General features: G+C 47.9%; 11 protein-coding genes across 11 annotated transcripts; 6 read left to right on the forward strand and 5 right to left on the reverse strand.

Moving 5' to 3' along the window:
- Positions 1-173: 173 nt before the first annotated feature.
- Positions 174-2,874, reverse strand: ATNIH1004_002722 (calcium/hydrogen antiporter; the record flags this gene model as incomplete). Its single annotated transcript, XM_033567407.1, has 2 exons — positions 174-1,115; positions 1,168-2,874. 2 exons carry the CDS (start codon positions 2,872-2,874, stop codon positions 174-176), a joined length of 2,649 nt encoding a protein of 882 aa, XP_033429402.1.
- Positions 2,875-4,213: 1,339 nt separating this feature from the next.
- Positions 4,214-5,576, forward strand: RPT6 (proteasome regulatory particle base subunit RPT6; the record flags this gene model as incomplete). The annotated part of the gene is made up of 3 exons (XM_033567408.1): positions 4,214-4,448; positions 4,526-5,201; positions 5,318-5,576. The coding sequence occupies 3 exons, from the start codon at positions 4,214-4,216 to the stop codon at positions 5,574-5,576; spliced, it is 1,170 nt and encodes a 389-aa protein (XP_033429403.1).
- A 1,861-nt stretch (positions 5,577-7,437) lies between these two features.
- Positions 7,438-9,391, forward strand: ATNIH1004_002724 (uncharacterized protein; the record flags this gene model as incomplete). Its single annotated transcript, XM_033567409.1, has 5 exons — positions 7,438-8,711; positions 9,000-9,039; positions 9,120-9,142; positions 9,204-9,296; positions 9,355-9,391. 5 exons carry the CDS (start codon positions 7,438-7,440, stop codon positions 9,389-9,391), a joined length of 1,467 nt encoding a protein of 488 aa, XP_033429404.1.
- Positions 9,392-9,839: 448 nt separating this feature from the next.
- On the forward strand, positions 9,840-12,215 carry ATNIH1004_002725 (putative ubiquitin fusion degradation protein (Ufd1); the record flags this gene model as incomplete). The annotated part of the gene is made up of 1 exon (XM_033567410.1): positions 9,840-12,215. The coding sequence occupies one exon, from the start codon at positions 9,840-9,842 to the stop codon at positions 12,213-12,215; it is 2,376 nt and encodes a 791-aa protein (XP_033429405.1).
- Positions 12,216-12,592: 377 nt separating this feature from the next.
- Positions 12,593-13,622, reverse strand: ATNIH1004_002726 (transporter YIP1; the record flags this gene model as incomplete). The annotated part of the gene is made up of 2 exons (XM_033567411.1): positions 12,593-13,195; positions 13,257-13,622. 2 exons carry the CDS (start codon positions 13,620-13,622, stop codon positions 12,593-12,595), a joined length of 969 nt encoding a protein of 322 aa, XP_033429406.1.
- Positions 13,623-14,024: 402 nt separating this feature from the next.
- sam50 (SAM complex subunit SAM50) lies at positions 14,025-15,896 on the reverse strand (the record flags this gene model as incomplete). The annotated part of the gene is made up of 4 exons (XM_033567412.1): positions 14,025-15,238; positions 15,293-15,479; positions 15,625-15,741; positions 15,864-15,896. The coding sequence occupies 4 exons, from the start codon at positions 15,894-15,896 to the stop codon at positions 14,025-14,027; spliced, it is 1,551 nt and encodes a 516-aa protein (XP_033429407.1).
- A 345-nt stretch (positions 15,897-16,241) lies between these two features.
- UBC6 (ubiquitin-conjugating enzyme E2) lies at positions 16,242-17,193 on the forward strand (the record flags this gene model as incomplete). The annotated part of the gene is made up of 3 exons (XM_033567413.1): positions 16,242-16,268; positions 16,325-16,404; positions 16,467-17,193. 3 exons carry the CDS (start codon positions 16,242-16,244, stop codon positions 17,191-17,193), a joined length of 834 nt encoding a protein of 277 aa, XP_033429408.1.
- Positions 17,194-17,901: 708 nt separating this feature from the next.
- Positions 17,902-19,016, forward strand: CYC3 (holocytochrome c synthase CYC3; the record flags this gene model as incomplete). The annotated part of the gene is made up of 3 exons (XM_033567414.1): positions 17,902-17,991; positions 18,049-18,704; positions 18,773-19,016. 3 exons carry the CDS (start codon positions 17,902-17,904, stop codon positions 19,014-19,016), a joined length of 990 nt encoding a protein of 329 aa, XP_033429409.1.
- A 631-nt stretch (positions 19,017-19,647) lies between these two features.
- ATNIH1004_002730 (ABC1 kinase family protein) lies at positions 19,648-21,893 on the reverse strand (the record flags this gene model as incomplete). Its single annotated transcript, XM_033567415.1, has 3 exons — positions 19,648-19,825; positions 19,927-21,269; positions 21,348-21,893. 3 exons carry the CDS (start codon positions 21,891-21,893, stop codon positions 19,648-19,650), a joined length of 2,067 nt encoding a protein of 688 aa, XP_033429410.1.
- Positions 21,894-23,845: 1,952 nt separating this feature from the next.
- On the reverse strand, positions 23,846-26,074 carry ATNIH1004_002731 (putative GTP binding protein; the record flags this gene model as incomplete). Its single annotated transcript, XM_033567416.1, has 5 exons — positions 23,846-25,074; positions 25,127-25,261; positions 25,311-25,430; positions 25,516-25,650; positions 25,705-26,074. The coding sequence occupies 5 exons, from the start codon at positions 26,072-26,074 to the stop codon at positions 23,846-23,848; spliced, it is 1,989 nt and encodes a 662-aa protein (XP_033429411.1).
- A 587-nt stretch (positions 26,075-26,661) lies between these two features.
- On the forward strand, positions 26,662-27,093 carry ATNIH1004_002732 (dolichol-phosphate mannosyltransferase subunit 3; the record flags this gene model as incomplete). Its single annotated transcript, XM_033567417.1, has 3 exons — positions 26,662-26,709; positions 26,783-26,851; positions 26,932-27,093. 3 exons carry the CDS (start codon positions 26,662-26,664, stop codon positions 27,091-27,093), a joined length of 279 nt encoding a protein of 92 aa, XP_033429412.1.
- Between the last annotated feature and the right edge of the window lie 289 nt (positions 27,094-27,382).

The raw sequence follows: 27,382 nt of genomic DNA on the forward strand, positions 1-27,382 counted from the left end.
AAATGTGCATAAATGGCGCTGAAGAGAACCAAGGCAGGAATCTGTAAAAGGCAAACCTGCAACACATATGCGGAACCAATTTCCATGGATAGTGCAATGTTGCCATGCATAGCAAATGAAATAGCATTCTACCATATTGTATATAAGTAATCTAAATTTGCATGAAACAAAGATTAACTTACCAAAAACTCTGTGGTGTTTGGCACCAAAGCAAATAGAGTTATTCCAAGGAACTTCTCATCGATATCGACACTCTCCAGTACAACATCCACCGTATTGACGAGTATCTCGGCGATAACTGCGTAGAGGATAGTGGCCACCAGAAGGATAATGGAGCTTCTAGATCTGCTCCAGTTAGGTGCATCATGTCCACCGCCCGGGTGGCTACATTCAAGCCCGACATCATCATGCTCCTCTAACATAGTTTTGATGGGATCTGTGGACCCTTTACTTCCTTGACGCAGCGTACAGTGCTGGACAGAAGGCTTCCGAGGTCGAGCGGCATCACGGGCAGCAACGGCTGCAGCTGTTGCTGCGACTTCTGTTACTTGGCGCATCAAATGCTCGTTCTCTTTGCCAGACATGCCTCTCAAGTCTTTGAACTCTGGGCATTTAGCTTCGCCCTCCGTTCGAGGGGGAACAAGGTAGGGAGTTGTATTCATGTCACGCGTGGAACTTGGTTCGGGTTGGTCTGTACCAGATTCAGCTGCGACATCTGACAAGCCAACGTGCTTTAGAGACTGCCCTAGGATCCGTTTGTATAGTTGAGAGTCGCGAACTGATCCTTTTGGCCCAGCAGTTCCACCAGGAAGTCCTGACTGTCCGCTTTGAAAGAGGAGATGCCTCGGTTCATAAGGGCTTTGCTCATGAGCAAAGGCCGCGGTTTTTTTTTCCTCGGCTTCTGTAGCCCAAATGAGGGCGGCATGGGTCCTGAGTGTAAACCATAGCCCGATGATATATGATAGAAAGAGGAACAGAGCCGCGAACCATGAGTAAGGTTGCACGGCTTTTCGAAAGAAACTATCATTAACGGCAGGGACTTGGGAGAAGTAGCAACGGCGGCAATCACCGCTGCCCGATTCCGCGCTGAAGCATGGCCGGCAATTGAGTTCGTGCTAGCCAAATTATAAGCATTCAAAATAGCTGAAGTTGCATATAGACACTTACACTGCCATAGATTTGGTAAAAGAGCGTGGGACCGAACGCAGCAATTACAGCGAACATTAGCATCGTGGAAGTGACTCCAGCAGATTTCACATTGAAACGTTGTGTCTTGCGCTTGATAGCACCAAAACACATGGACAATCCGGGAAGGAACAAGACACCTGCAAAGATACTGCCGATGATGCTGCCCTCGACAAGCTGACTTTTCCCCTCTGTTAAAGCCACGCAGTAGAGGTAAACCTCGACTACTGTCGAGAAAAATGCATTGACGGCCGCACCCATGCCCATGGACGATTGTGCGGAAATCGAGGCAACAGCTTGCCCAATAAAATAAGCTAGAGGGATGATAGAAACGAGTGCAAGTGTAAAAATTAGACCCGGATGCGTCAACCAACTCTGAACATTCAGAGTTTTAGCTAGGAGAAAGTAATCAAAGATCACGAATAAGACGACACCAAGAAGGTTGATCAAGAAGATGTTGGTCCCGCCCACTGTGTATTTCCAATATCTTAAACCAGCAGCCCGATAAGTGCATAACAGGATGGACGAAGAGGAACCAGGACTGAGACGCGTAGATGTTGTGTCAGAATGGTACGATAAAGCTAGCGGATGACGACGAAGGTGATCAAACAAAATTATGGTCACGCGTCCCATTGGAATCCAGAAGACGAGGAACCAGCAGAGTAGAGACACCAAGAGCATCAAGGGCCCAACAAGGAAATAGAAGAATACGAAGAACACAACGCGACCTAGAGTCCACTCTCCACGGCCAAACAAACGCCGTTTAGAATGGCTTATGGGGGTTTCTTGCGCATTGCCCCTGTGTGTTCGGCCTAGAAGGCTTTCTTGTTCACTGGCCGAATCGACACTGTTTCGCCTTCTCCCAACAAGAGACTGATTGCGACGGGGTCCGAAAAATAGCCTACCATACTCTAGGTCGCCGTTCTGCCATTGCTCATACTCGCTGATGCTGCGACCTTCACCTTCATCTTCTTCTGCATAATTTTCATCGCTATTTAATCGTACGAAGGAGCCAAAAGGGTATATTAAATACCAGGAAAGTCCAGAAAAGACTCTCCCATATTCCACGGCACTGGGTGAATAGGCAAAGGCAAAACAAGCGATAGCAGCTGTAAGAGCCGCAAGGCCAAGCCACCATCCGAAAAATATAGTCCACAGTAGATTGGTTAGAATAAGGATATTTCCCACCCGTCCCCCTGGAGACGAGTGTATATCTCCTTCAGCAGTCTTTTCTACTGAACGACTTTTCTTGTACAATGCAGGTTTCCACAGCCTGATTCCGAATGGGTGGGTTTCGTTGATAGCTTGTTGACGATCTTTCAGAGTGAAACTTTCTGCATCACTGGTCACCTCGTCGTCTGAACCATCGTCTGAACCGCTTTCTCCGCCAGCTTGGGTTTCTGCTTCCGGCTGCTTCGAGGAGGACTCGACCCCAGAGTCTTCTAGACCAGATTCTGGCAAGCCGAATTCGTTCTCTCTATCCTGATCGGAATCTGTTTGCGCAAATGTTCCGACGCGTGCGCTAACCCTCCGCCGGATTGTTGAATTCTGCTTTATTAAAGGGCGAGTTCTTGGCGAAGGCTGAGGGTTTGTTGCCTGCTGAATAGCTATATCCTCTTCAACTTCCTGGACATCATCGTCGGTAGAGAACTCCTGTCCCTTATGGGGTACCTGCCGTTTAGAAGACATGCGGCGTGTCACAGGTGGCTTTCTTGGTCTATCGGACTGGAAAGGTGTAGAAATAGCGCGGCTTGAAATCTCTGGCTGACTTTCGCCTGGATGTTGTTCAGAGCTCACCCTTTCAGAAGGATCTATCGTGCCTGCAGAAGACAACTTCGTAAGCCACTAATTATAATACCCGAACTTCAGCACATAGAGGTGTCGCACCATAGCTTCTTCTAGAATGACCAGTAATTCTCGATCGTCGTAGAGTCCCAGAGGACATGTTTTCATTTTCTGCACTGGCGGCGAATGGCGGACCCAACGGGGAATGGTCTGCTCCCTGGCTGCTGTCCATCAAGTCTCACTGCTCCTTGTTTGTTATCCTATGTACCGTCCGCTGCTTTCCTGGCACTCTGATTATCTCCCCGACGTGTCTATCGAGGGATTAGAAATTAATAGGGCCAAAGAAATTAACTGGGAAAACGAGGACAAAAAAAAATATATATAAAAGTGATCTGCACTCGAAACAAGGGCAGTAAATAAGTGTGTTGCAAGTCCAAATTACATATTGCAACCGGTCCTAAAGAATCGTTCCAGGTATTGGGCCGGCTTGCATAGGACGAGAGGGAGGCGTGAAAGACGGGTGATTGAGGACAGAAAGGAAAGAGAAACGCCCTAACTAGATCATGAGATCCGTCTTCCACTCCCCGCAGTCAGCTGAGGTATCAGGCCTCGTGGACTAGTGAGAGAAGGGACGTGAGGATTCAATAGTAAAACTAACACAACAATGTGTACTCTGAATCGCTTATTTTTACGGAGATATGTTTTGATAAGAACTGGTCTTTTTGTACGGCAAACAAAGTACATACTTGGGGTAAATGTGGCAGAGAACAATGGTTCAGCATATCTTAGATAGTACGAATCAAATGCCTTGTCAGCATCAGCACTAGAGGCATATACTAATTATCTAGGACACTTGTACTCCGTCTGTAGCACTACGGCAAGAGATACGTGTAATAAATGGTATCTTGGTATAACTACCTACAGGGTAGTAACTAAATGTCATTAGTGTGACTAATCCCCGAGCCTTGTGGCTGATGCTCTGTAACCTAACTTAACTATTAAGCTAGCTAACTATCTTACCTTCCTACCCGTAACCACAACCTTACAGGTGTTCGGCGTCTCTGCATTCCTACTGCCTGTAAAAAATTTCTTAATTATTTTCGCTCCTTTCGCTTCGGATATTTAGATACTGCCATTATTGCAGCCACACTTGGGGTTCTAGACATTTCCCAAGCGTTGGATATCTCCTGGAAGACCTTGTTTCCTGGATACTAGCAAGAAGCGCCATCCTCTGCTGCCCATTATGGCACTCGACAACTACTACCGCAATAAGATAGAGAGCATGAAGCTCGAGATTATTCATGGACAAGCCGTTTTACGGAGGCTGGAAGCGCAGCGCAACGACTATAATTCGAGAGTGCGCCTACTCCGTGAGGAGCTCGGCTTGCTGCAACAGCCCGGTTCTTACGTTGGTGAGGTGGTGAAAGTGATGAGCACTAAAAAGGTTCTAGTTAAAGTGCATCCAGAAGGCAAATATGGTGAGATTATTCATCCCATGGTGGACCTTACTCTCGGGCATGCTCAGTTGTTGCTGACCCAATCCGTGTTTTCACAGTTGTGGATATTGCAGACGGTGTTGATATCGGGAAGCTGACTGTTGGCAAGCGAGTTGCTTTGCTTTCGGATTCCTATAAGCTGGAAAAGATGTTACCTTCGTCCGTGGACCCCCTTGTGTCGCTTATGATGGTTGAAAAGGTGCCCGATAGCACCTACGACATGATTGGCGGCTTAGACCAACAAATCAAGGAAATTAAGGAAGTCATTGAGCTTGGTCTAAAGCATCCGGAGCTGTTCGAATCTCTTGGTATTGCACAACCTAAAGGGGTGCTTTTATATGGACCCCCAGGAACTGGCAAAACGCTACTTGCCCGTGCAGTCGCTCATCATACAGATTGTCGGTTCATTAGGGTGAGCGGGTCTGAGCTCGTGCAAAAATATATCGGTGAAGGTAGTCGTATGGTGCGCGAGTTGTTTGTGATGGCTCGAGAGCACGCTCCAAGTATCATTTTCATGGACGAGATTGACAGTATTGGATCTAGCCGGATAGACTCAGCAGGCTCCGGTGATTCGGAGGTGCAGCGTACTATGCTGGAGCTACTCAACCAGTTGGACGGCTTTGAACCTACCAAGAATATCAAAATAATTATGGCTACAAACCGGCTTGATATCCTAGACCCAGCGTTGTTACGTCCAGGGCGAATTGACAGGAAGATTGAATTTCCACCTCCATCGTAAGATCCGCTCTCCGCCCACTCTCCCCCCCCCTTTTTTTTTTTTTTCACTTTCCTTTGGTTACTAGGAATTGACGTGGACTGTTTACTTGCTGACTCATTATTCCTGGCAATAGAGTTGAGGCTCGTGCGGATATTTTACGAATCCACTCGAGGTCAATGAACCTCACGCGAGGCATCAATCTAACGAAGATTGCGGAGAAAATGAATGGCTGCTCTGGGGCAGAGTTGAAGGGTGTGTGCACCGAAGCGGGAATGTATGCTCTCCGGGAACGACGGGTTCATGTTACGCAAGAGGATTTCGACCTTGCAACTGCCAAAATCCTCAACAAACATGATGACAAGGAGGTTGCTGTTTCCAAACTTTTCAAATAGTTAGGGAATCAAGGAATGAAGATAGTTCAAATTTAGAGACCATGAGCGACATGTATCATTATTGTTTGAGCATAATCAAAATTGCTGCTTTGGTATCCTTCTATCGTTGTTCACCCGACACGCAGCTAGTTTAGCTCATTACAAGGCGGAGGTATTTCCGCTTCCTGTTTGTATCCATGCACCTGTGGCCTTGAGAACTCAGATATATGTCCAATATAAGGGAGACGATTCTTACCCCAATGAAGTGAGGTGTGCTGTTTTCTACAGAATCATAGGTTCCTTAATAACATATTTCTTGGATCAATCGAGTTTTTCGTCTACCGTCAACCTCATAGCCGCTATTTACAGATAGCATCAATGGTCTAGGAGAGCAGTTGGTTGTCCAATGGCCATCCCATTGGGGTGGTCAGGGTTTTGTTTGGACCTACTGTACAGAGCAAGAAGTATATTTATAATTCTCGCTAAAGCATTCCCTCTACGAATTACGAATCTTGGCAGGCCTAAATGATCGGCATTTCAGCTTACAGTGTCCAGTACTCTATACATACGACTATATCTATAACTAGATAGCCTGGTCTGAGGGCTTGACCAAGATGCTAAGGAGACACACCTCTCCCCTAACTGAGCCTTTTACCAAAAGTACAAGAGGCAATCTAGGTCCTAACAATTCCACATAATCTAATGGACCGAATGATCTCTAGTTGACGCGTCGTGGCAAAGAAGTTTGACATGCGCGTGACCAGCGGATCCTTTCTTTTTATTCCCAGATTCCCGGCTGAAGTGGGGCAGTCCAGATCCGATGACCTTTAAGCCAAGTGGATACAGCGGTGAATCTCTCACACTATGTATGTACATGCCTACCAAGTTACTAAGTACAAGGAGGTGCTGGAATCATGTCGTCCCGTCTTCCGCTAACTCTTGGCCCGCGCAGCGGAATCCACCTCCATTGAATTAAATTGCCAGATCAGTCCATCAGTCCATGAGTGCTTAGTCGATTATGGTTTTTCTCCAGAACGGGCTAGTTCCAGCCGAGCCCCCCCGGCTTGCTTACTTCCTGTCTATACTGTGTACTTATACATACACGTAGCAAGATTTTTTTTTATTTATTATTATTACTCCGTATTGCTATTACTATTATTACTACTACTGCTATTATTGTTTTGGGCGGTGATTACTCTGCAGATTCTCCATGGCCAGGTCAATTTCTCCGTTGTCAAGGAGGCGCCTCCTTACCTCTCTGTCCTTGTGTCACCTCCCCATCCATCTCTCTCTCTCTACCCAAGAATATAAATGAGATACTTGGTTGTCCATCTACAAACACTATTACTCTTCGCTACTAACTGAATAAACTAACTACTCTAACTCTGTAAATTCTTCTATTGACTTCCAGAACACAGCTTATCAATCCCTTGTTCATCATTATCCCCTTAGCCTAAGGTCTTCCTCCCAATTAGTCTTCTTCCCAATTAGTCTCCCCCCGGACTTGCTCTTTTGGTCATTCCCGTTCCTGTCGAGTTGGCACTGCATTGTTGGCTCCACTTGGTTCTGTTCAGTTGTACACGGCGCCTTACGAGACCTTTATCCCCCCCCTCCTCAGCAGTGATAGCTAATATTTATTCAGCCATCGTTGCTTGCAATTTGGAGACTCCGACTTATCTCCTGCAGAGTCGCCACTGGTTGTCAGCTTGCCTTCCCTTCGCATTGCTGCTCTCGCTCACCCTATCTATCTACATACCTGGGTCACTTTCAAACCATCTGGACATTCTCCAAGCCCTATCGGCTCCCGCCTCATTTGATATTCGTCCACCCGCTTCCCATCTCCATTCCTCAATACTTCATATCTTCGTGTCTACATTATACTATGCCCGCGCCTGAAGGCGAGCTATGGTCCACTTTGGTCACTGCCGTCGATCCCGGTAATCTCAACGCCATGCCCGCTGTTCTAGAGTCGACTATTAGCCTATTGGAAACGGAGCTGGCCAAGGCTAGGGCTGCACTCCGAGAGCTCCAGCCAAATGCTCCAGCCATATCGATGCAAGGTGACGAATTTGCTGTTGGCGCTGTGGCAGCCTATCGTGAACACCTCATCGGTCGAGCTCCTGAGTTCTTTTACGGTGCTCGCCGATTGTCACCAAAGGAAGTGGGATTAGTCCCCGTAGTTCGTGAACTGCAGTCAGGTGATGATGAAACCGAGGAGCTCTTTGAACAGTCTCAAGGCACTCCGAGACGGACTTCGTTGGTCGACGTTTTGTCAAACAGCCTGGTCCTCGATCGCATGGCCCCATACCTCTCGGCCGCATCTCTGCTCGCTTTGGCATCAACTTCGCGTTTCCTCAGAATCATGATCATAGAGACTCCATACATTTTCCGCCATCTCGACCTGACCCAATGCCATGGTGCTCAGATGATCAATACACTGCCTGTGGGTCCGGCTAGAGACACAAGAAGAAATGAACTTCTGGATGAAACTTTGACCGAGGATGAGTTCTACTCCGGCCCTCTGAGAAGGATATTTGCGAATTTGGAGCAGAGGTCGATCCTACAGGACGTGCGCACGTTGGTTTTGGATGGTCTCTCAGTCCCAGCTGATCTGGTAGCCGATATTGTCCTAACGGAACGGTTTAATATCAACATTCTGTCTATAAGGGACTGTCGCCATCTCAACGAACGCAAGCTAATGCAAATACTTCAGTACGCGGCCCGTCCCGAGCGCCCTAAAGGAACCCCGCGGGTAAAGGGTATTTATCATTTTACGCCAGTAAACCATGCCCAAAACATGGTGCGGAGTAAGTATCGTGACTGGTGGAGCTCCAGATGCGCTGGTCGAGAACCCTGTGGCAGAGCTGCGACAGAAGAAATGACCCCCACCGATGATCCTCACCACGAGAGTTCCATGTATCGTCAGAATGCGTGGTACAGGCCATCAGGACGACTCTTCAATCGAACCATCGAGAGTGAGTGGGCTCATACTATCCAGAAGTGTGAAGGCATCATCGCTTTCGATGCAGTGCTGTGTCGGGGGCCTCGACACAACGCTGACCTCTATACACCCACATCCGATAATCAGGGGGGATCTCAGCCAGAAGGTCGACTTCTAGGACCAGAAGTTGCCACCGTTGCTTTGGGCCCCAGTGGGTGTGATGGTTGCCATACCTCACCAGAAGGCCCAGCCATCTGGGGACAATCCCCGGACGAGCATTTCCCTTTGCTTACGCCTCCTCCCTTCCATTCGTCCTCAATTGTAGCGGCGAAGTGCCCTTCCCTTTTTCCAGACGAACACCCTGTTTTAGTTGCCCGCTGTGCTGAGTGCTTGAATAATCGATGGTGCCATCGCTGCAATAAGTGGTTCTGTATTAGCTGCTTGCCACACCCTGAGCATGTGAGGACGAATTTGTCCCCACATCAAACCGCAGTCCGTAGTAGGCGCAACGATTCAGATGTCGATTCGCCTCCGGAGCGAAGGGTATGTGAACTCCTCTCCTTTGAAACAGGGTATCCGCTGACTCCTTATCTTGCAGAGAATTGGACCTGGTGTAAGTAAAGATTGCTGGGAGTGTGGACCGACGGTAAGTAGTTTGCTTGTGCATGACGAATCAATGCGCGTTGCTTGTCTGAGATCTTACTTAGTGTGCTGCGTGTAAGATGGACTGTCAACGTACTTGCCAGAACTGCCAAGGAGATTATTGCATTGAACACAATGAGGGATGTTCTTCAACAATGGTACTAGCTAGATTCGCCCCATAAGCCCAGAGCTTCGGACTAACAAGTGGCCTTCTAGTGCGACTGGTGCAACACAAGTACACGCCACCGAATGAGAGAGATCTATTGAATAGTATACCTTCGTGACACTTGTTATTGTCATTTGTCTTGTTCCTCAATGGAGAATGATTTTTGATGTACTCTTATATTGCTGCTACCTATGCTTTCCGTATATATAGTAGTATTTCGCCTTTCCATTTCCTCTCTGGACATTGAAGGTTGTGATCGTTCTTCCTCCTGATCACCTCTGAATGCAACTTTTTTTCATATTTTTTGCCCTTCTCTTTCTTCCATAAGTTTGTATAGACTCTTGTAGTTGTTCGTTTGTGGGGAGGATGACAAATCGCAACCCGGTAGCTTCCAGAACAACCGCGGCGGCTCTTTCGTCTCAACGTCTCCACAGTATTATCATCGGGTCTTTAAAGATGGCTTTACGTCCCTCCCGCTTTCACTCCCTTCAACCTTACTGGCGCGTTCTCCACTAGGCGAGAGCGAGAGAGAATCATGGCTGAGATGCCGGAGCCGTTGCACTGGTCGTCGCAATTTGTCGTTGCCTCTCGACTCACGCCAAAACTTCCCGGAGATAAGATCACACTCCCCCAGTCGGCTCTTGAACAGCTCCTGGCCGCTGCGCCACTCAAGGAGGTGACCTCAGATGGCCATCTTCGTCCATACACTTCTATTTTTGACCCGTTAAACCCCTATACATTCACTGCCGAGTCTCGAGTACGCGAGCAGGTTGTAAGCCGTCAGCATCAACTTCCCCATCCTCTTACATTCCGTGTCGTTAATCCCCAGAATGGTCGTGCCGTCTACGCTGGGATCCGGGAGTTCTCCGCCGAGGAAAATGAGATCAGTCTCAGCGCTTTCCTGCGTACTGCTCTTGGGGCCGAGAATGACCCTCCCTTGTCGCCGACTGATGCAGTCGACCGAGTGAAAGGCGTTTCCGTCCCATCGATTGAGCCGCAGCCCCTTACTGTCACAGTTCATGCGAAGCAGCTACCTAGAGGCACCTATGTTCGCCTGCGCCCTCTTGAAGCCGGTTATGATGTCGAGGATTGGAAGGCTTTGCTCGAACGTCACCTACGTGACAACTACACCACATTAACTACCGGAGAATCTTTAACAGTGTCAGGAGGTCAGGATGAATCTTTCAGGTTTTTGGTCGATAAGGTGGAGCCTGAGGGCGATGGTATCTGTGTAGTGGATACGGACCTGGAAGTTGACATCGTGGCTTTGACTGAAGACCAAGCTAGGGAAACGCTGCAGCGACGATTGGACAAGGCATCTCGCCCACCGGGGACAAATGCGGGAACCTCTATTGGCGGGGCGCTGGGACTTGGAGAGTCGGTCTCTGGCCAGGTGATCCCAGGTCAGTACGTGGACTATGAGCTTCACAGTTGGGACTGTAAGAGTCCTATTGAGCTAGTACTTGAGATCGAAAGTACAGACCTTGCAGGTGTCTTTCTACTCGCCAGTCCTTTTTCTGCGCGGCAGAGGAATCGACCTAGGGCGGATGAGCATGTCTTTGGCGACTTCTCCAGTAGCCCTCTGAAGCGAATTAGTATCCAGCCGACGAACGTGGAACTCGATGGAGCAGAAGCTTTGTACATATCGGTGCATGCCTTCGCCCACCATCCGCAAGATATAGGGATTGATCAATCAAGGCCACTGCAATTTAATTTGCATCTGGCAGCAGATTTGTCTGCTGATGGTAATGAGCTCTTAGAAGACGACGCTTCAGCGACACATGACCCGGAAGATGTCCGGTGTAAGAATTGTCATCAATGGGTACCTCACCGGAGCTTGCTATTGCATGAGAACTTTTGTCTCCGAAATAATGTGTTTTGTGCTCAATGCCGCAACGTGTTTCAGAAAACTTCGCCAGAATGGCAGAACCATTGGCATTGTGCCCATGACTCGTTGTATGGTAGTGACTTGTTGAGCAAGCAAAGGCACGACACTATCTTCCACGACCAATATAAATGCCATGCCTGTGGTTTCGAGACGGATGGTCTTCCACGGCTTGCTCAGCACCGCACTACAGTCTGCCCAGGAAAACCAATTTTATGCCGGTTCTGTCACCTCGTAGTTCCTCAAAAGGGCGAATCGGACCCCGAAATGGATAACCCGGAAGTTTTAGTCTCTGAGCTCACTCCTCATGAACTGGTCGACGGCGGACGCACGACGGAATGCCATCTTTGCAACAAATTTGTCCGACTGCGAGACATGAAGACGCATCTGCGTCATCATGACCTGGACCGTTTATCTCAACCACCCCCTAGCACCTGTCTAAATAAAAACTGTGGACGGACGATTGATAGACGTGCTGCACTAGTCTCGGGGAATGATACTTTGGGTCTTTGCAGCATCTGTTTTGGACCCCTTTATGTGGATACATATGATCCGGAAGGGAAAGCGCTCCGGCGTCGCATTGAGCGACGATACCTCTCCCAGATGATGACGGGGTGTGGGAAATCCTATTGCCAGAACGAGTATTGCAAAAACGGGAGGCAGGCAAGACTCTCATCCGAATCTAATAGGGGCACTGGCCCTAATACCATCACCCCCCCACCTTTGTCAACAAGCGCGGCAACTATCTTGGCCACAGTACGACCCTTGATTGAAGCCCTCAACCTACGGAGTGACCAGCCGAACACGGCACCTTTCTACTTTTGCACAGACCAGGTCGGCCAGCAACGTCGCATATTGGCGGAAATATTGGCGACAGAAGTAACTATGACTGGCGGCGACAAGTCGTACGATCTGCCTTGGTGTATTGCTGCTGTTGAAGCCGCCGGGAGCGATTTGAACAAGGCGCGAGAATGGCTGGAGAACTGGGCACCAGCTCAGGGTGAGGATGCTAGCTCATTGAAATGAGGAATTGATTTTCCAGTTACTTATGACGTGAACACGACTGCAAGAAAAATATAACAATTATTGTAGTTAATATTAATTTTAATGTTGGGGAGTATAAGGAAGGGTATTCCGTGAATGGGCGGGATCTAGTTATCCCTGCTCTACCATAGCAATATACAAAGACCAATTACTTTTGGACCTCCTGTGGTGGCTTTCTAGTTCTCATATCGATGGCATACATGCCTTAGAAACCCGTAAACTCGTGATATATTCATATAGGCTAATTTAGCGTAACAAGGTAGGTGGGACGACTCAAAACAACTATCCACTGAATGTGCCAGTGGCGTAGCTATACCGCACCAACGTAGGATACACCAGTCGCGGTGCCGCAAGGTCTCTCACGCAGCACCTGTCTTAGCGGCCAGAGTTCCACTCCCACGCGAAGAGAAAATGCCCATAATGCCAAAAACGACATAGAATAGCGCCAGCGGATACGCGACCAGGCCTCTCATTCCCCGCATACGCGCCACAGCACAAAACATCCCCGAAGAACTATACGTACACCATCCCACCGCCGCGGTTGTCAACAGGTACCCGAACATGGTATCCATGGGTATGAGAATTCCAATCAAACTCGTCAATACGAGCGGCAAGAAACAGTAGCCCAGCACACTAGCTGAGCGAGGAAAAGTGAGAGTGGCAGAGAAATGACCGGCAGCTGAGGCGTTAGACATGGTAGGTTTGTGGTGAGGGTCGTAGTTCGTGGGGTCCGCAGCGTTGGACGTGGGAACAGTATCGAGAGCCGGGGACATGAGGCTGAGGATCAAATGCAAAGCTATGGTTCCGAAGACCGCAACACCGTAGATATAGCCGTAGAATACTTTTCCTGAGAGGAGAAGGAACGTTCCGTAGAGAACGATGTAGAGCAGGGCTCCATAGAGGTCACTATCGTCCATGAGATGTTGATCGATCCGGGCGAATGGATTCAACACAGTCAACGTCTATCAGTCATAAAGTCAGTTTTCTTGGCCAGAGAGAAGTGCATAGTACCAGCTAGCTAACCTTTGTCCGGATATGTTCGAAATTCACTCCCAGCTCTTCCAACAACGGCGGTTCCCCATCGTATCCTTCGGTACCAAAAGCAGCCAGCCATCCCATCCGCAACCCACTCTGCTCGCCCATCCTCCCGCTTACTCCAGCGGCCACCGACCCGAAGCCACCATATCCACCAGATACCCCTGCCATAGGATATGTCTGCGCGCCTGCATTAGGGGCCGAAGCGAAGCCGCCATAAGATGCCTGTGAAGGGGTCGTATGGCCCGAAACTGAAGTGTACGAGGAAGGGTAGAACTGAAGGTTCTGTGCAGAGGCCTGGGCTCCGTACGGTTGCTGCTGCTGCTGTTGCTGCTGCGAGAAATATTGGGCCATTGCAGCCAACGAGAAGCTCAATGAGAGGGATTAAAATGGGAATACGTGTGTAGATGAGTAATTTGGAGAGGTATTTGCAATGAGAGTAAATCTCCCAATAGGAGGGGAAAAGGGAGAGTAGGAGAGGGAGGATGAGAGGGAACAGCTGTCGGCAGGGTGGTACCGTATTTACAATACTTAGTCATCGCATTCTGTACATAAGTTATAGTTACGGTACGTAGCTAGTACCTGCAATAGGGATCTCTATGGCTATAGCATAGACATTCGGAATACCTTTTCCTGTATTTCCCGCAGTTCGAAGCCCATTCTCGCGAGCTTTATATCTGGAAGCCCTCCTATGCCAAGCGCTAAGGGTAGGAATGAACAAAACTCTATTGATATAAGGGGAGGGGCCACGATTCTCTACAGGAAATTAATGCCAATTCCGAGTTGTAACCCCTTCCTGCCTTCCTCGCCTTTCCGCAGTACCAGCGGCAGGGAGAAATTCAGCTCGAACCTGGCAACCGGGTGAGCGTAGACGAGCCCAATCCCCGCTGCAAGGCTGGGCAGGCCATTTCTCAACTCGGAAATTGTAGACGCCATTGCGTTCGCCACCTCGGCGTTGGTAGTAGGGGTGCTCTTCTGGGCTGTCCGTAGAGGTAACAGGCGGCCACCATTCACAAAAGCCTGCAGCCGCAAAGGCCTTTCAGCACCCACGCGGGGAAGGGGAAGGAGTAAATTGGCACTTCCTGCGGCATAAACATCTCCTCCAACTGCGTCCGCTCCGTCATGGGGTCCAAGGCCACAGAGACGGAACCCACGAACGTCTGTCGGGCCACCGAGAAGAAAGCGGTCATTAGTGCGAGACAGTTGAGGGGTCGGATTTGAATCAAGTCCAAGGGGGTAGAAAAGTCCAGCGCGAAGCCCAGCGGTCAGGCTAATGCCACTTTCACCTTTAATTCCTGGGATTGGAATCGGAACTGCGCCCTGCGTTTCGACTTCCGACTTCCAAAATGAGACATCTCCCTTAAGGGGACCCCAACCGGCCAGCTCATTGAATACTTTAGCATAATAGCCACGAGATGGAAGAAGGGAGTTGTCTCTTCCGTCTTTTGTCCAACTATGGAAAACACTGCTCTTCACGCTGTCACCGGCGTCCGCCCGAACCGTGGGAGAGGCATTTTCAGCCAGACCCGTCATCTGTCTCCAGAAGCAATTGTAGCCAGCTTCGTGACGATGGCCGGATTCACTCATCCAACGAAGTTTGCTCCAGCCACCTTTTAGGACCTCTTCATGGCTAGCCCAGGACTTTTGGGTCGAGCTGGCGATCCCACCAATCTCCAAACGGAAATTCGGGTCGCTAAGAATAGGGGTCTCGAAAGTGGCTTGATAAGCGGACCTTGTCCTAGTGCCTAGGGAAGCATTCAAGTTCAAATTCTCAGCGCCTCCGAACACATTGCGCCAAAGCAGGTTGCCGTAGGCAGATCCTTCTGTGTTCCCGAGATCTGTTCCAGTCTTCAGCAGCACACGTGGCTTTTCCTTTACGGAAACATAAACATCGAGATTCGGTAGACCGGTTCGAAGGTCCGAATCTGGAGACTGATCAAGGTACACTGAAATTGGCTGTTGGAAAATGTCTGCATACGAATTAGGTCCAGCGCTAAAAGGCAGTGGTCCTGTAGGTCACAAACCAAATCGGCTGAGTTTGTCCGCACGTGCTGAGATTTCTCGCAAGGCCTCGGAGAGTGTATAGTGTCTAGTTTGGTGAGTACTCAGCAACGGATTAAATATGCGTTCTAGGAATCTTCTACGCGTCTGGTGAGCGTTAAGAACCTGAACTGAGGAAATAGCACATGGCAAGGTGGAATTTTGGTCAATCTGATATCGGTCAGCCGCATTGGTCAGCTCTCTTTCTCTCCCTCCCTCTCTCTATATATTTATTTAATATATATATATATTTTAAATTTGGATAGGATACTCCTAGTGAGAGACATCTAAAGGATCCAAGGGGACAATGGCTTACCAATTCCCCCAGACGGGCTTGGGCCTTTTGGTAAATTGCATGGACTCGTTCATTGATGGCTTCTTGCTGTTCCTCCAGGACTTTGGGATCGGCACGCTGTTGAAGACGTTCAAAGATCTAGAAGCAACGCAGAAGCAGAGTAGTTAGCTAAAGAGCGAGTTTAGAGAGGAGCTTGAAAGATTGAGACCCTCCATCCAAAACAAAAAAAAAAAAAAAAAAAAAAAAAAAAGATAACATACATCTTCATCCTCAGCAGAGATAATAGAGGACATTGTGGTGGTGGACAACGGCCAGAGTGACCCTGAGGGGAGGAATTTCTCGGAGTATGGTTGACTATTCCGAGCGGCCAATGTGAAGATGAAGCCATCGGCTCCCCACGTGACGATGGGTCTTGCGGAACTCCTGAACACCATTCATTCTACCATCGAGTGCACACTCACCATCCTGCCTTCCATCTAGTTCGATGGGAAATCTACTGTGCCAGCTACTTTTTGCAGGATCAGGTGTTGTCTATCAACCTACTCCTCATCTAGCTAACGCCGCAGTAATCAGTCCTAGGCGTTTTCTGCTCTAGGGGAATCTCGCGCTGTTAAGTCCAGTTGTACAGCTCGTCCAAAATGGCGACAAAGGCGGCTTTCAAAAGGGTAAGCGTTAGATTTCTTAAAATGCGAGCTTATTGTCGATGCTAACTACCCTGTAGCTTACTCGTGAGTACCGGAATATTCAAAAGAACCCCCCACCTTTCATTGTGGCACATCCGTCAGAGTCCAATATTCTTGAGTAAGACTGGAGCTATTATAGCGGGTTCAAATTGTGGGATCAAAGACTAAAATGCTTCCCAGATGGCATTACATCCTTACCGGCCCGCCTGGGACGCCATACGAGAATGGCCAGTATTGGGGCACCCTAATGTTTCCCCCTGAATACCCATTTGCCCCACCGGCTATCCGTATGCACACACCCAGCGGTCGTTTCCAACCATCAGCCCGGCTATGTCTCAGCATCAGTGACTTCCATCCGAAGTCGTTCAACCCAGCCTGGGAAGTCTCTACGATTCTCATCGGGCTACTATCTTTCATGACTAGTGAGGAAATGACGACCGGTAGTGTTAGTGCTTCGGAGGCAGAACGAAGAGTGCTGGCTGCACGGTCGAGATGGTGGAATTCTACTGGTGGAGGTTCTCACGTCAGTATCACACCGGGAATAACTCCTAGTACAAAGGGGATCAACAATGTTAAGGCTGGAGATGGGGGCTTGAAGTTCCGCACGGAATGGCCAGAATTAGACCAGGAGAATTGGAAGTGGATGAAGGACAATCGTATTGACACCAACACTGGCCAACTGATCCCTGAACTTGGCTCCGCTACTACGAAATGCTCTCCCGAAACCAGTGCTCTTCGCAGACGTCCGAATGGAAGTGCACCCAGATTTGGGGCCGTAATGGAAGGCGGCCATGTTGCACGAGAAGCAGGTCAGAGCTGGGCTCGGCGGAACAAAATCTGGCTTGGTCTTGCAATTGTATTTGGGTATGCTCTTCTTACAAGGCTGGTAAATGATGTGCAGGGCTGAGCTGGCTCCTTTGAAGCTTTGGAAGCCATGATTTGTTGGGTTTACTTCTGGATAGCATTTGATGCTACCTACCATCAAAGCGCCATTCGATTCCCTGGCTTGACTGCCTGTGGTTTCTTTGGGATCTCAGTTTTCGGCTCTCTCCCCCAACCTCACCTATCTATCTTTCTATTTATTCTGTTTTATACCGTGGTTCGGGTAGGTCAACACTGGGCTAGGCGCGTCTAGAGAGACGACCTACAGGCGTCTAGTGAACGGAAGGCGTTCAGGTTTTTCTCTCCACACACGTTCTCTCCTTACCTCTGCTGCTTTTTCTTTTCTCTTCTATGAGTCCTAGAAGAGAAGAAGCAAATGAGGAGGGCAGGGGTTAGTTGATCACGAAGGGACAATGTATTTCCGATATGAGTTCCATCAATTAATTGTATAGTACATACATCTGTTGGCAATAGAAGCAAGCACTTCCTGTACTAGGAGAGCACTTGTATAGACCTTCCTACCTTGGTAGCAATATAGCGGATTTGATTGGCTGTCATCTTATGTCATCGGTCCTTTTTTTTTCTCTTTTTCTTTGGAACTCCGCCGCCGTTGACTTCAACCAAAAAAAATATCCATCTACTATTGTTCTATCGACCATTATCGCTATTCCCTAACAGGCTTGTCCTTCTGTGTTTTCCTGCCCTCTGATTTTCACCTCATACTCTGCGTACCATGGGTTGGTTCTGGGCAGATTCTGCGCCAAACTTATTAACCACTCACCCTGTTCCGCTTTCCCCGTCATTGTCGGATGCCTCTCCTGCTGTCAGTATAAAAGTATGGCTGAGCATAATAGCTGAGACGTCTAACGATTGATTACAGCCGGGATGTCCGATGAATACGTCCAACTCGGCGCCTTCTTCGGTGTCCTCTTCTCTACCTGAAGCTCGCAGTGCCTGCCCAGTCCGCTCTACAGAATCCCCATTCTATGTGGCGCCTAAGACCAACCCTTCCGATCCACCAACACCAGCTACTTTCGACAGTAAAAAATCAACTCTGTCCAAATTAAATCCATTGAACTACATGTTCTCGTCAATTTCCCAAGAACGGGCACCCAACCAAACGGTTGATCTCCCTGTCGACCGTGAAACCTCTTCGATTCCACGAGGTGATTCAAACGGTCTTTGGGAGTATCCCTCTCCCCAACAAATGTACAACGCCATGCTACGCAAAGGCTACACTGATACTCCACAAGATGCCGTCGAGGCGATGGTCGCAGTACACAATTTCTTGAACGAGGGTGCCTGGGAAGAGATTGAGGGTTGGGAGCGCTTATTTGCCGGGGGTCTGATGCAAGGGTGGAATAAGTGTCGACGCGGCGAGGAGAATATTGCTCTGGATGCTGCCAGAGACGAGCTGACGGGCGCTGCTAACAGCAGCAAACCAAGTCTCGTTCGGTTCAAGGGCCGGCCTCAGGAGCTAACACCCAAGGCACAGATACTTCAAGCTCTTGGTTGGTTATACCCGGCGAAGTTTGGGTTAGTATTTCCTGGTTCTATTATATGGGTTCTTAACGTAGTTAACATAGTTAACGCATCACTCATAGGACAAGCCCTCCTTTTGATCGACATGACTGGTTCGTCTTACGACAAACTCCCTCCGGCCCAAAGGAAGTCCGGTATGTAATAGACTATTACTCCGGGCCCCCGGAGCCCACGGGGGAGCCCGTATTTTACTTGGACATCAGACCGGCCTTAGATACACCGACAGCTGCTGTTGAGCGATTGATGAGATGGGGGGGAGATGTCTGGTGGCGAGCCAGCGGTGGTGCAGCTCGAGAGAACAGCTGAAATTGAATGAATCGACTGCAAAACCAAACCGTATGCCATTAAATTAATTCTCCACTATATATTTGGAACAGAAAGGAAGAATGGAGGCGCAGGCGTCTGAAGGTCTTTTCACATCTAGTGTATCTTATGTATGGTTCTTTGCATTATCACGATGCAACTCTTCTCACCTGCAATGGTCTTCGGTGCCAGAATATACATAATGAAGCATCATGGGGCCTATAGTTTTGGTTTGGGAATGGCTTGCTTCGACAAGTTCTTGTTTTCTTTCTTCTTTCTCTTTTTTTCTTTTTCATTTTTTCGCTGTATAAGGGGTGTACTACTTATATGACCTTTTTTTTTTTTTTTAAACTTCGCCTGACAAGTTGTATATACACATGTCTTATCTTTATGACAATAGACTACTGCTACTGTAGCATATTCTTAAGTCAGCCGTCTGCTGATATTGGTATATAATTCCTCCCAAGACAGGCCCTGGAGATGCCCGTAGGGTTTAATTTCATGTAGGCTTGCACATCTTGCCTCCGGGAATATACATGTCTATCTCCAGGGGATCTGCGCGAAAAGAATCATACGTCAATGTTCCAGAGGTTGTTGTCTATTTATGGTGCTTTTCCTATTAGCGGCGGTACTTTCAAATATTAGGGGAGAGCTGGTCGTATTTGACGCATTGTTCCACACTTTCGATGCTGGCTTGGAGTAATCCACGCGCCTCAAGTCCTACCCAGACGCGAAGCATGGAAGTGTCACCAGATCGAACGGATTTCAAGAAAGTGGTGTTGGATCCGAGAGTCCGCAAGATGGGGAGGGCACTAAAAAAGTCGAGGGAAAGAAAACAAACAACAATGTCAACCACTGCACGTATTCCTAGGGTATAATGTACTCTAGTATTAGGAAGGAATAATCTACCTACCTCTTGAAAAGGTCGAGATTTGGGTCAAGGCTCCTTCCAATGCCTTCAAGGAGAAGGATCGATATGACGACGTTGACAAAATCCCCTTCAAGTCGAACGTGGTGGGCTCGTACCATAGATAGTATCTCGCTTAGAACGTCCCCGATCTTCACATTACCTAGTGCAAATGTTCGGGACTTGACGCTTTGGACAAGTCGATCCACTCTCAGGGCGAAAACATCTGGGTCAATGACCTCCTCTGGCTGACGGCATCGTTCAACCATGAGCTGGCCCGCCTGGTAGCCATCAAACTCCGCGACAGCACGGAAAAGGTCCAGAAAATTCTTTCGATTTACGTCATTGAGTTGCGTGACTAGGCCGGTATCTATGAAGATAAGCTGGGGACGATAACCCTCCACATTCAGTTGACCTAGCGCCTTTTCCCAGTCCTCCTGATTATGAGCACATGGTCTCAGGCGTGCAAGTACTCTCTCTGCCACATCGACATCTGCCGCGGTCGGTGCATCGGCTGCCCGGGTGTGTTTGCGAAGCGAAAGATCCAGTTCACTTGGTTGGTAAAACCGTACCATAATATTACCCGGATGGAGATCCGCGTGGACAAAGTTGTCAATTAGCAGCATATGGAGGAATGCGTCCAAACCTTCATTAGCAACCTCCTGCTGATAGACCCCGCCTCCCGCATCCAAAAATTTAGACAAAGGAATACCTTGTGCAAATTCTTCCAGAAGCACCTCACGGGTGCTGTAATCCAGATATGGGTATGGAAACCAAGCGGTAGTACGCAATTTGAAATTCTCTCGGAAGATAACGAGGTTACTAGCCTCAACGCGGAGGTCTAATTGAAGCTTCATCATCTCTCCAAACTGGTGGACTTCATCCGGTAAGGAGAGCCAGTTCAGGGTCGGAATAGCATTTACCAGGGAGGCGAAGAACGACATGATCTTCAAGTCCCTCCGGATCACACGTTCGACTTTGGGATGAAGCACTTTGACAGCCACATAGGATGATGGAACTCTTTGAGGAGTACTCTTCACTAATGCATCGACATTTTTTCGAACCTTACTCCGCAAGCTCTGCGGCTGAGGGATGAGATCCTGGTCACAGGTCGCTGCCAAATTTGGTCTCAGTTTCGCCTTGTAGACCTGAGCAATAGCTCCTACTCCTAGAGGCTCCTCCTGGAACTCTTCAAAGATATCCTCGAACGCCAACCCATTGAAAGCCTTGCTTATGATCTTCTTAGTATCGTGCAATGAGTGCGCAGGAGCGTTGGAATGCAGAGAGGACAGGTAGTTGCACATTTCGGGAGGGAATATATCAGTTCGCGACGCCGCCCATTGTCCAAGCTGGTAGGAGATTATATCGGTTAGTGCATTTCATGCCTTCATGGGATCCAAGAAGCGGGGGCATGGTGAAACGCGTACCTTGATGAAGGTTGGTCCCGCACATTCCATTGATTTGACAAGATAATTGTACCACCATAAAGCCCCCGTCCGAACACCTTTCCGACCATTAACCCGCTTCCCAAGCCATACAGCTGGTGTTGCGAGGATTACCGGTAGGAAGACGAGGACCAGATGAATAAATCTGCATCCTGTAGCAATTGGGTCGTACACATAGTAGTACCAGAAGGCAAAAAGGGACTGTCTAAGACCTGGCAGAACCTGGAAATCTTCCGCGATGCTTTGTCTCGTTTCTTCTCGGGAGAGCTCTAGTATCTGCGTTTCTCTTGTCTCCTGACCCCTATCACCTTCTTCTGCAAGCTTCAAAAATATACCCGGGGTGCAGGAAGCAAGCAATATAGCTCCTGTCGCATGTCCCCGTTTCTGTGGCCGTTTCCAGAAACCCTGCTGCCATAATAATCGCGAGTAATTCAAGCGCGGTCGACGAGGGAACACGGATCGGGACAAGAACCGCGCATTTCCACCACGGTCCAAGCAGAATCGGCTAAAGAGGACAGCCGTCCTCATGTTCCAGCGGGGGTATCAACTCGTAGCGGGGCCAAAGTATCATCAGCAATGGAATGGGGTAGATAGATAATGAGGTTTGGTAGGGTTCAACCAGACGGGAAGCCGGCAGTTTTGCACGTGTTAGAGCGACGCCATCGCCAAGCAATGATCAAACGCTGGCTGTTTCTGTATTACAAGTCCGTTGGAACGCCCGAAAGCAGATGAGAAACCGAAGCGCCTAGTGTCTGTTGCTCGCCATATAATAAGTACATATGTATTGACTTGGTCATAGGTATCTGCATGTTTGGCGACTCGAGACGGACACCGTGAGTATAGTCGCAATGTCGAATCACAGGAAGACAGAGACTCCCACTCTCGGCCTTGGGTATCCGTGTTTATTTGGTGCATTGTCAGCTATATTGGCTGATAGTGGTATTTATCAGAATCTACTCCACACAGTTCTCCCTTCTTGACCTGGGGCTCCTCTCTGCCTTTGTCCAGAAGAGCCCTACGGCGCCTTTGTGTTCTCGTAGGGCTTAGGTCACACTTCACAAAGCCTGGGGGCATGAAGTTTATTGCTCTTGTGCCATTCCATCACCATGAGCGAACAAGGATATTGGATTGCTACTTACAGGTAACCTGCCCCTTAAAACAAGAATGAAAAGAAAAGAAAAGAGAAACGCTGATCAAGAGTAATCATGTGCTAACTCTGCTCCAAGCGGAACATTGTTTACAACCACAGATTTCTCGACCACTTAAGTATCTTTCATCCCTCAGACAAATCATACTGGTAGCCTAGAGTGACTCACATCTGTGGTGAATAGACCATTTTATATAATATTTGGCAATCTAGTGATAGCTTGGAGTCTAAACACCTGGGAGGGGATTCAATATACATCTGGATCGATGGTGATGTTTTTCTAGAGCCCACATCATCCCGATAATCGTCAAACAAAGCTCGACTATCCAGGGACATCAGTGATCTCGGCAAATGTCATCAATCAAGCAGCTCTTGAAGCACTTCACAGTCACTCCGGGGTCGCTTTACCCTATCTTCCAGAACTGACTCATGTGCCTCCAACTCTATCTCAATCTACTCTATCCCAAGATTGGTGTGCTACAAGCCTCCCACACTGGAAACGCCCCATTGACTTTAAGGTCATGAAAGGCTTTCCTACTCCGTCCAGTAACCACCGCCGGCTCCTTTCGAGTGATGCTGATGCCGATCGAACGCCAATCGGCACCTCCATGTACATTGCGGACGGGCCTGGACTAGACGATTGGAGTGTCCATACCCAGCAACTTACTTTCTCCTGCAGCACCTTGAACCAGGCAACCTACATCGATACAAGTTTCCCATGTGGGCAAACCCGAGGGAAACTGCCAGTCAGAACTTTTTATGCTTCTTCTGGGGTGGTGAGCGACATAGCCCACCATGCCACTAAGCAAGGCCTCGTAAACGATCTAGCGTCAAGGATAATAGGAGAGATCAGTGGTACTAGCCGATATACCATTATCGATGGGAAAGGCCTGGTGGCCCATTATACAACAGGCATGAGTCTTGAAGGGCTGGAAACAACTGATATTCTTCAGCATTACGAAGCTTACGTCAAGGAGAAGGTTTGCTTAGACACGACGTAAGTTGTTGTAGACATCATGTGCCTTCATTCATTTTATAGATGAATAAGTTCACTGTGATTTCCCTTACCAGCCTCACCCTGCCAAAAAAAAAAAAATAAAAAATAAAAAAAATAGGCTTCAGGAATCTTACAATACGTATTGACTGGGAGAAGAATTTTGGGTGAACGGACTTCAAATTGACCCTGCCAATGTACACACTTATGGTATTAATTGAAGAGCACACTCAGTCCTCCCTTGTGTGCTTCAACTGATGCGAAACATACTGATTCATTATGCCTTGTATTGTAGGCTTCGAAGAGGTAGGTATTATGTTAGGCTTCAACAAAAATGAATTAGCACACAGTGGAAGTATAGTAGGGGATTTTCAGTTGGCCTACATCATTTCTCAGCAACTCCTGGACAAGGATGACTGTATTATCTCGATCCTTAATCAATTGCAGATTCTCCTCCTCGCTGTCCAAATCAGTAATTTGCCTGCCCAGAGTTTCTTCAAGTAAGGAGAGGAGGTTCATTGTCTGAAAACATTTTGCAACGGCAGCGGATCCTTGCTTACTCCATGCCATCAAGGCTAGAGCAAACCAGCCTTCACTCCTGACAACGGACCACTGTGATTGGGTAATCATAGCACCAATAGGAAGTGCGACACCCTTATGTAGAGTAAAGAGACGTTCAAGAAGAGACTCCGCTACCTGGTCCTGTTCTCGAGCCCTTGGTGTGATAGTGCGGCATATAGAGGCAACAAGACGCCCGATCTCGATCTTAATGGGAATTGAGTCTGTTTTCTCAAAAAGTGAAACAAGCAGTGTCAGATAGGTCAATTCTTGAGATGACGCATCTTGATCTGCCGAACATGTTTCCAGCAAACGGGTTATATTCTCATCCGATGATATAACCAACTGTCGTGCAATGCTAACTGCCGCAAACTGGACTTGTGGGAATGTCTCGTAGCTCCATAGGCGTGAGATCGCCGGGATAATACCCGCTGCTCCCAAATGCAGCTTATTATCACCAGCTATTGCCAGATTCTTCAGAAACCCCAAGGCAGCATGAAGGACGGTACCTCTGGCCCTACTGTTGAGAATAGATATTAAACCTTGATGTATTCCCATCTCTTTAACCATACGTTCACACACTGCGTCTGAGCGCGCCAAATTACCGAGCATGACACATGAACATATCCGAAGCTGATCATCGGTTGTCGCCAACCAGGATTTCAGCACCAGTGATAAACTAGAGCCAAGTGGGTAATTTTCTGCAAAAATCGGTGACGCGGACACCTCTGACAGTGTCTGATTGATCTTCAATTGTAATTGGGCTAGCCTTTGACTATCCTCGTTGGAAGCATTGGTTCCAAGCATTACTGCTCGAGTGAGCACCGGCAACACATTGGATAACATGCGCCTTGACAAACACAGATCCTGGAAGCGTTTGGTTTCTAAGACGCTCGTAAGGCAATTAGCAACACAAGAAAACTGGCTGACTGTAGAAGTTAACTCTTCATTAGTTGCCAGCTCTATTAAGAACAGTACTGTTGCATCAGGGGATGCTTCTATCCCTTGTTCTACATTTCGGTTAGACAGTGAAAAAAGGGGAATATAAAGTATACAAAATACCTTGCTCCATAGTCAATTCCATCAGCTCGTAGGCAAAGTTGAGCAGAGCGTCATTGGCTTTGAATGCATCGTCCTTTATTAACTTTAGAAGAATATATACTATTTTGTTTGCAGCTAATTGAGTCTGGGCAGGCTCTAGGTCTTGTTAGAAAATACAGTGCAAAGAAAAAGAGCAATAATTTACCAAAATCGACGCATAGGTTATATATAACTGGTACAACCACTTGGATGAGACCAGAATTCAGTAAGTGCTGGAGGATAGCAGCAGTATAGTTGTCTTTTACGACAGCCATCCTATTTTCATCTGGACCTGGTTAATATATGTGTGTGTATATGTTTATACATATGTATACCATAAGAGAGCCACTGATAGGTAGAACAAAACTCACCAGTATCTGCGCAGCAGTTGCCAATCAATCGCAGAGAATGAAGCAAAAGGGTAGTGTCTACGTTTCCCTTCGAAGCAACGAGTTCAAGGAAAAAATTCAAAATCCCGGTTTGTCCAAACGGGAGCCGCCATGATGCTGCTAAGAGTTAACAAGGGAGCCTTGGCTGGTCCTAATCGTGATGTAACATACGATTTCTACTGCCATTCGCTAAGACCTCGGCAGCTCGCGCTGTATACAGCGATCTGCAGCTTAACAACTGGTGTAAGATACTTTTTACGCCTCCAAAAGGTGTATCGACATGTTGAAACGAAGGCGGTACTTCTGTATCAGAAATTGCATCATCTGCAGCAGTAGAATCCGCCTCCTTGATAATGCCCTGCAAAGAATTGAAAAGGGATTTTTGCTCTGCAAGTGACAGAGGCTCATTTGGTACAGATTCCACTGTAGCTGGTCTCAACCCAGATATTATTTCCTGCAAAGACGGGCATTCCACTCCTTCATAATTCAGAGCTTGTATGTTCAGCGGGGCTATGTCATCAGCATCTCTGTTTATTGACATGTGGATGTCAGTCATTCTCAGGGTACCTCTGTCGACAGATAGGAAATGTATAAGAAGTAGCTCGATTTCAAATCCTCAATCCACGACAGGAAGATCGGCTTGATCAATAGCACCTTAGTTTCAAAGAGGCTTATCAGCCTCCGTTGTGGAGTACGATCTTGATTAATCCACTCACAGTCAGAAGGGTGTGCGCCCTGAAAGCCCCGTAATAGAACAATCGATAGACTTCAAATGGAATATATTAGCATAATACTGAGTATCTTTGCGGCAGCAGATAATATTGCGGTTTCAGTACCTATAAACTGAGAGGCGGTAAAAGAAACTTATTGACTTAGCTACGAAGCTGTCTGGCGTGGGTGGTTGCGGCAAAATTAGAAGCGGTCAAACTTAGGGCGAGAGGTTCAACTTGGCCTTACTGCGGTTGTCGTTTCGTTTACGAATCCTGCAGTTCTTTACCCGCATTCCTAATTAAACCCGCACGCGCTCTCTTGCTTCTCGTCCAATCTAGTTTTCATTCTTTTCCCCTTATTATAGATATTTGTCTGCATTTCCCCCTAAAAGAACTCCACCTGTGCCTTCTCTCCATCATGACTCGCGCCCAGCAGACTCTCTCTGTTCTTCTCCTTGTCTCTTCAGTATGTTACAAGTACCCCTATATCTAGGACTGTAGCTAATATGGGTATCTTTTCGTTTTGTTTCCAACTCTAGCTTTATCTTGTCCTATACCTCGGCCTTGTTCCCCTAAATGAGACCATTCAGAATGAAGTCATCCCTGTTGTATGTCTTGTGTCCTAGCCTGCCAACATATTCCTGTCCCTTTCCTTCCTGTCCCGCTGATATTTGCGTAATTCCACTAGCTTCCCTTTTACGCCTTGATATGTTTCGGATGCTACCTGTTAGGACGATTGGGATTGGCAATATTAACTTTCAATGATGTCCCCGAAGCGCATGCAGAGCTACAAAAGGAGATCGAGCAAGCCAAGGCCGAATTGCGCACACAGAATGTTGATGTTGATTAAATGGTTTCATGTTTGTATATTATGGCTCTGAAGCAAATGCGAGGTTTAATCGTCCTCCTGGTCAGGAATGGGCTTGAGTTGAAGCCTTCCACGTATATAACGTCTGTTGTATTCATAGTCATTGCGTTTGCAAAGGATGTTGATATGGTATAGGTTCTGATAGTGCAAGGCACTGATAGTATTATTCAATTCGCAGCACACATGCTACACGTCTATTTTTGGTGGTTTCCTCAACCTGAAACCACCACTCAAAATTTGTCTGACAATGAAGCAAACTCCAATTCTATCA

This window comes from Aspergillus tanneri (genome assembly GCF_003426965.1).
Source record: "Aspergillus tanneri strain NIH1004 chromosome Unknown AapTan_1_pilon_pilon_pilon, whole genome shotgun sequence".
NCBI classification, from domain to species: domain Eukaryota; kingdom Fungi; phylum Ascomycota; class Eurotiomycetes; order Eurotiales; family Aspergillaceae; genus Aspergillus; species Aspergillus tanneri.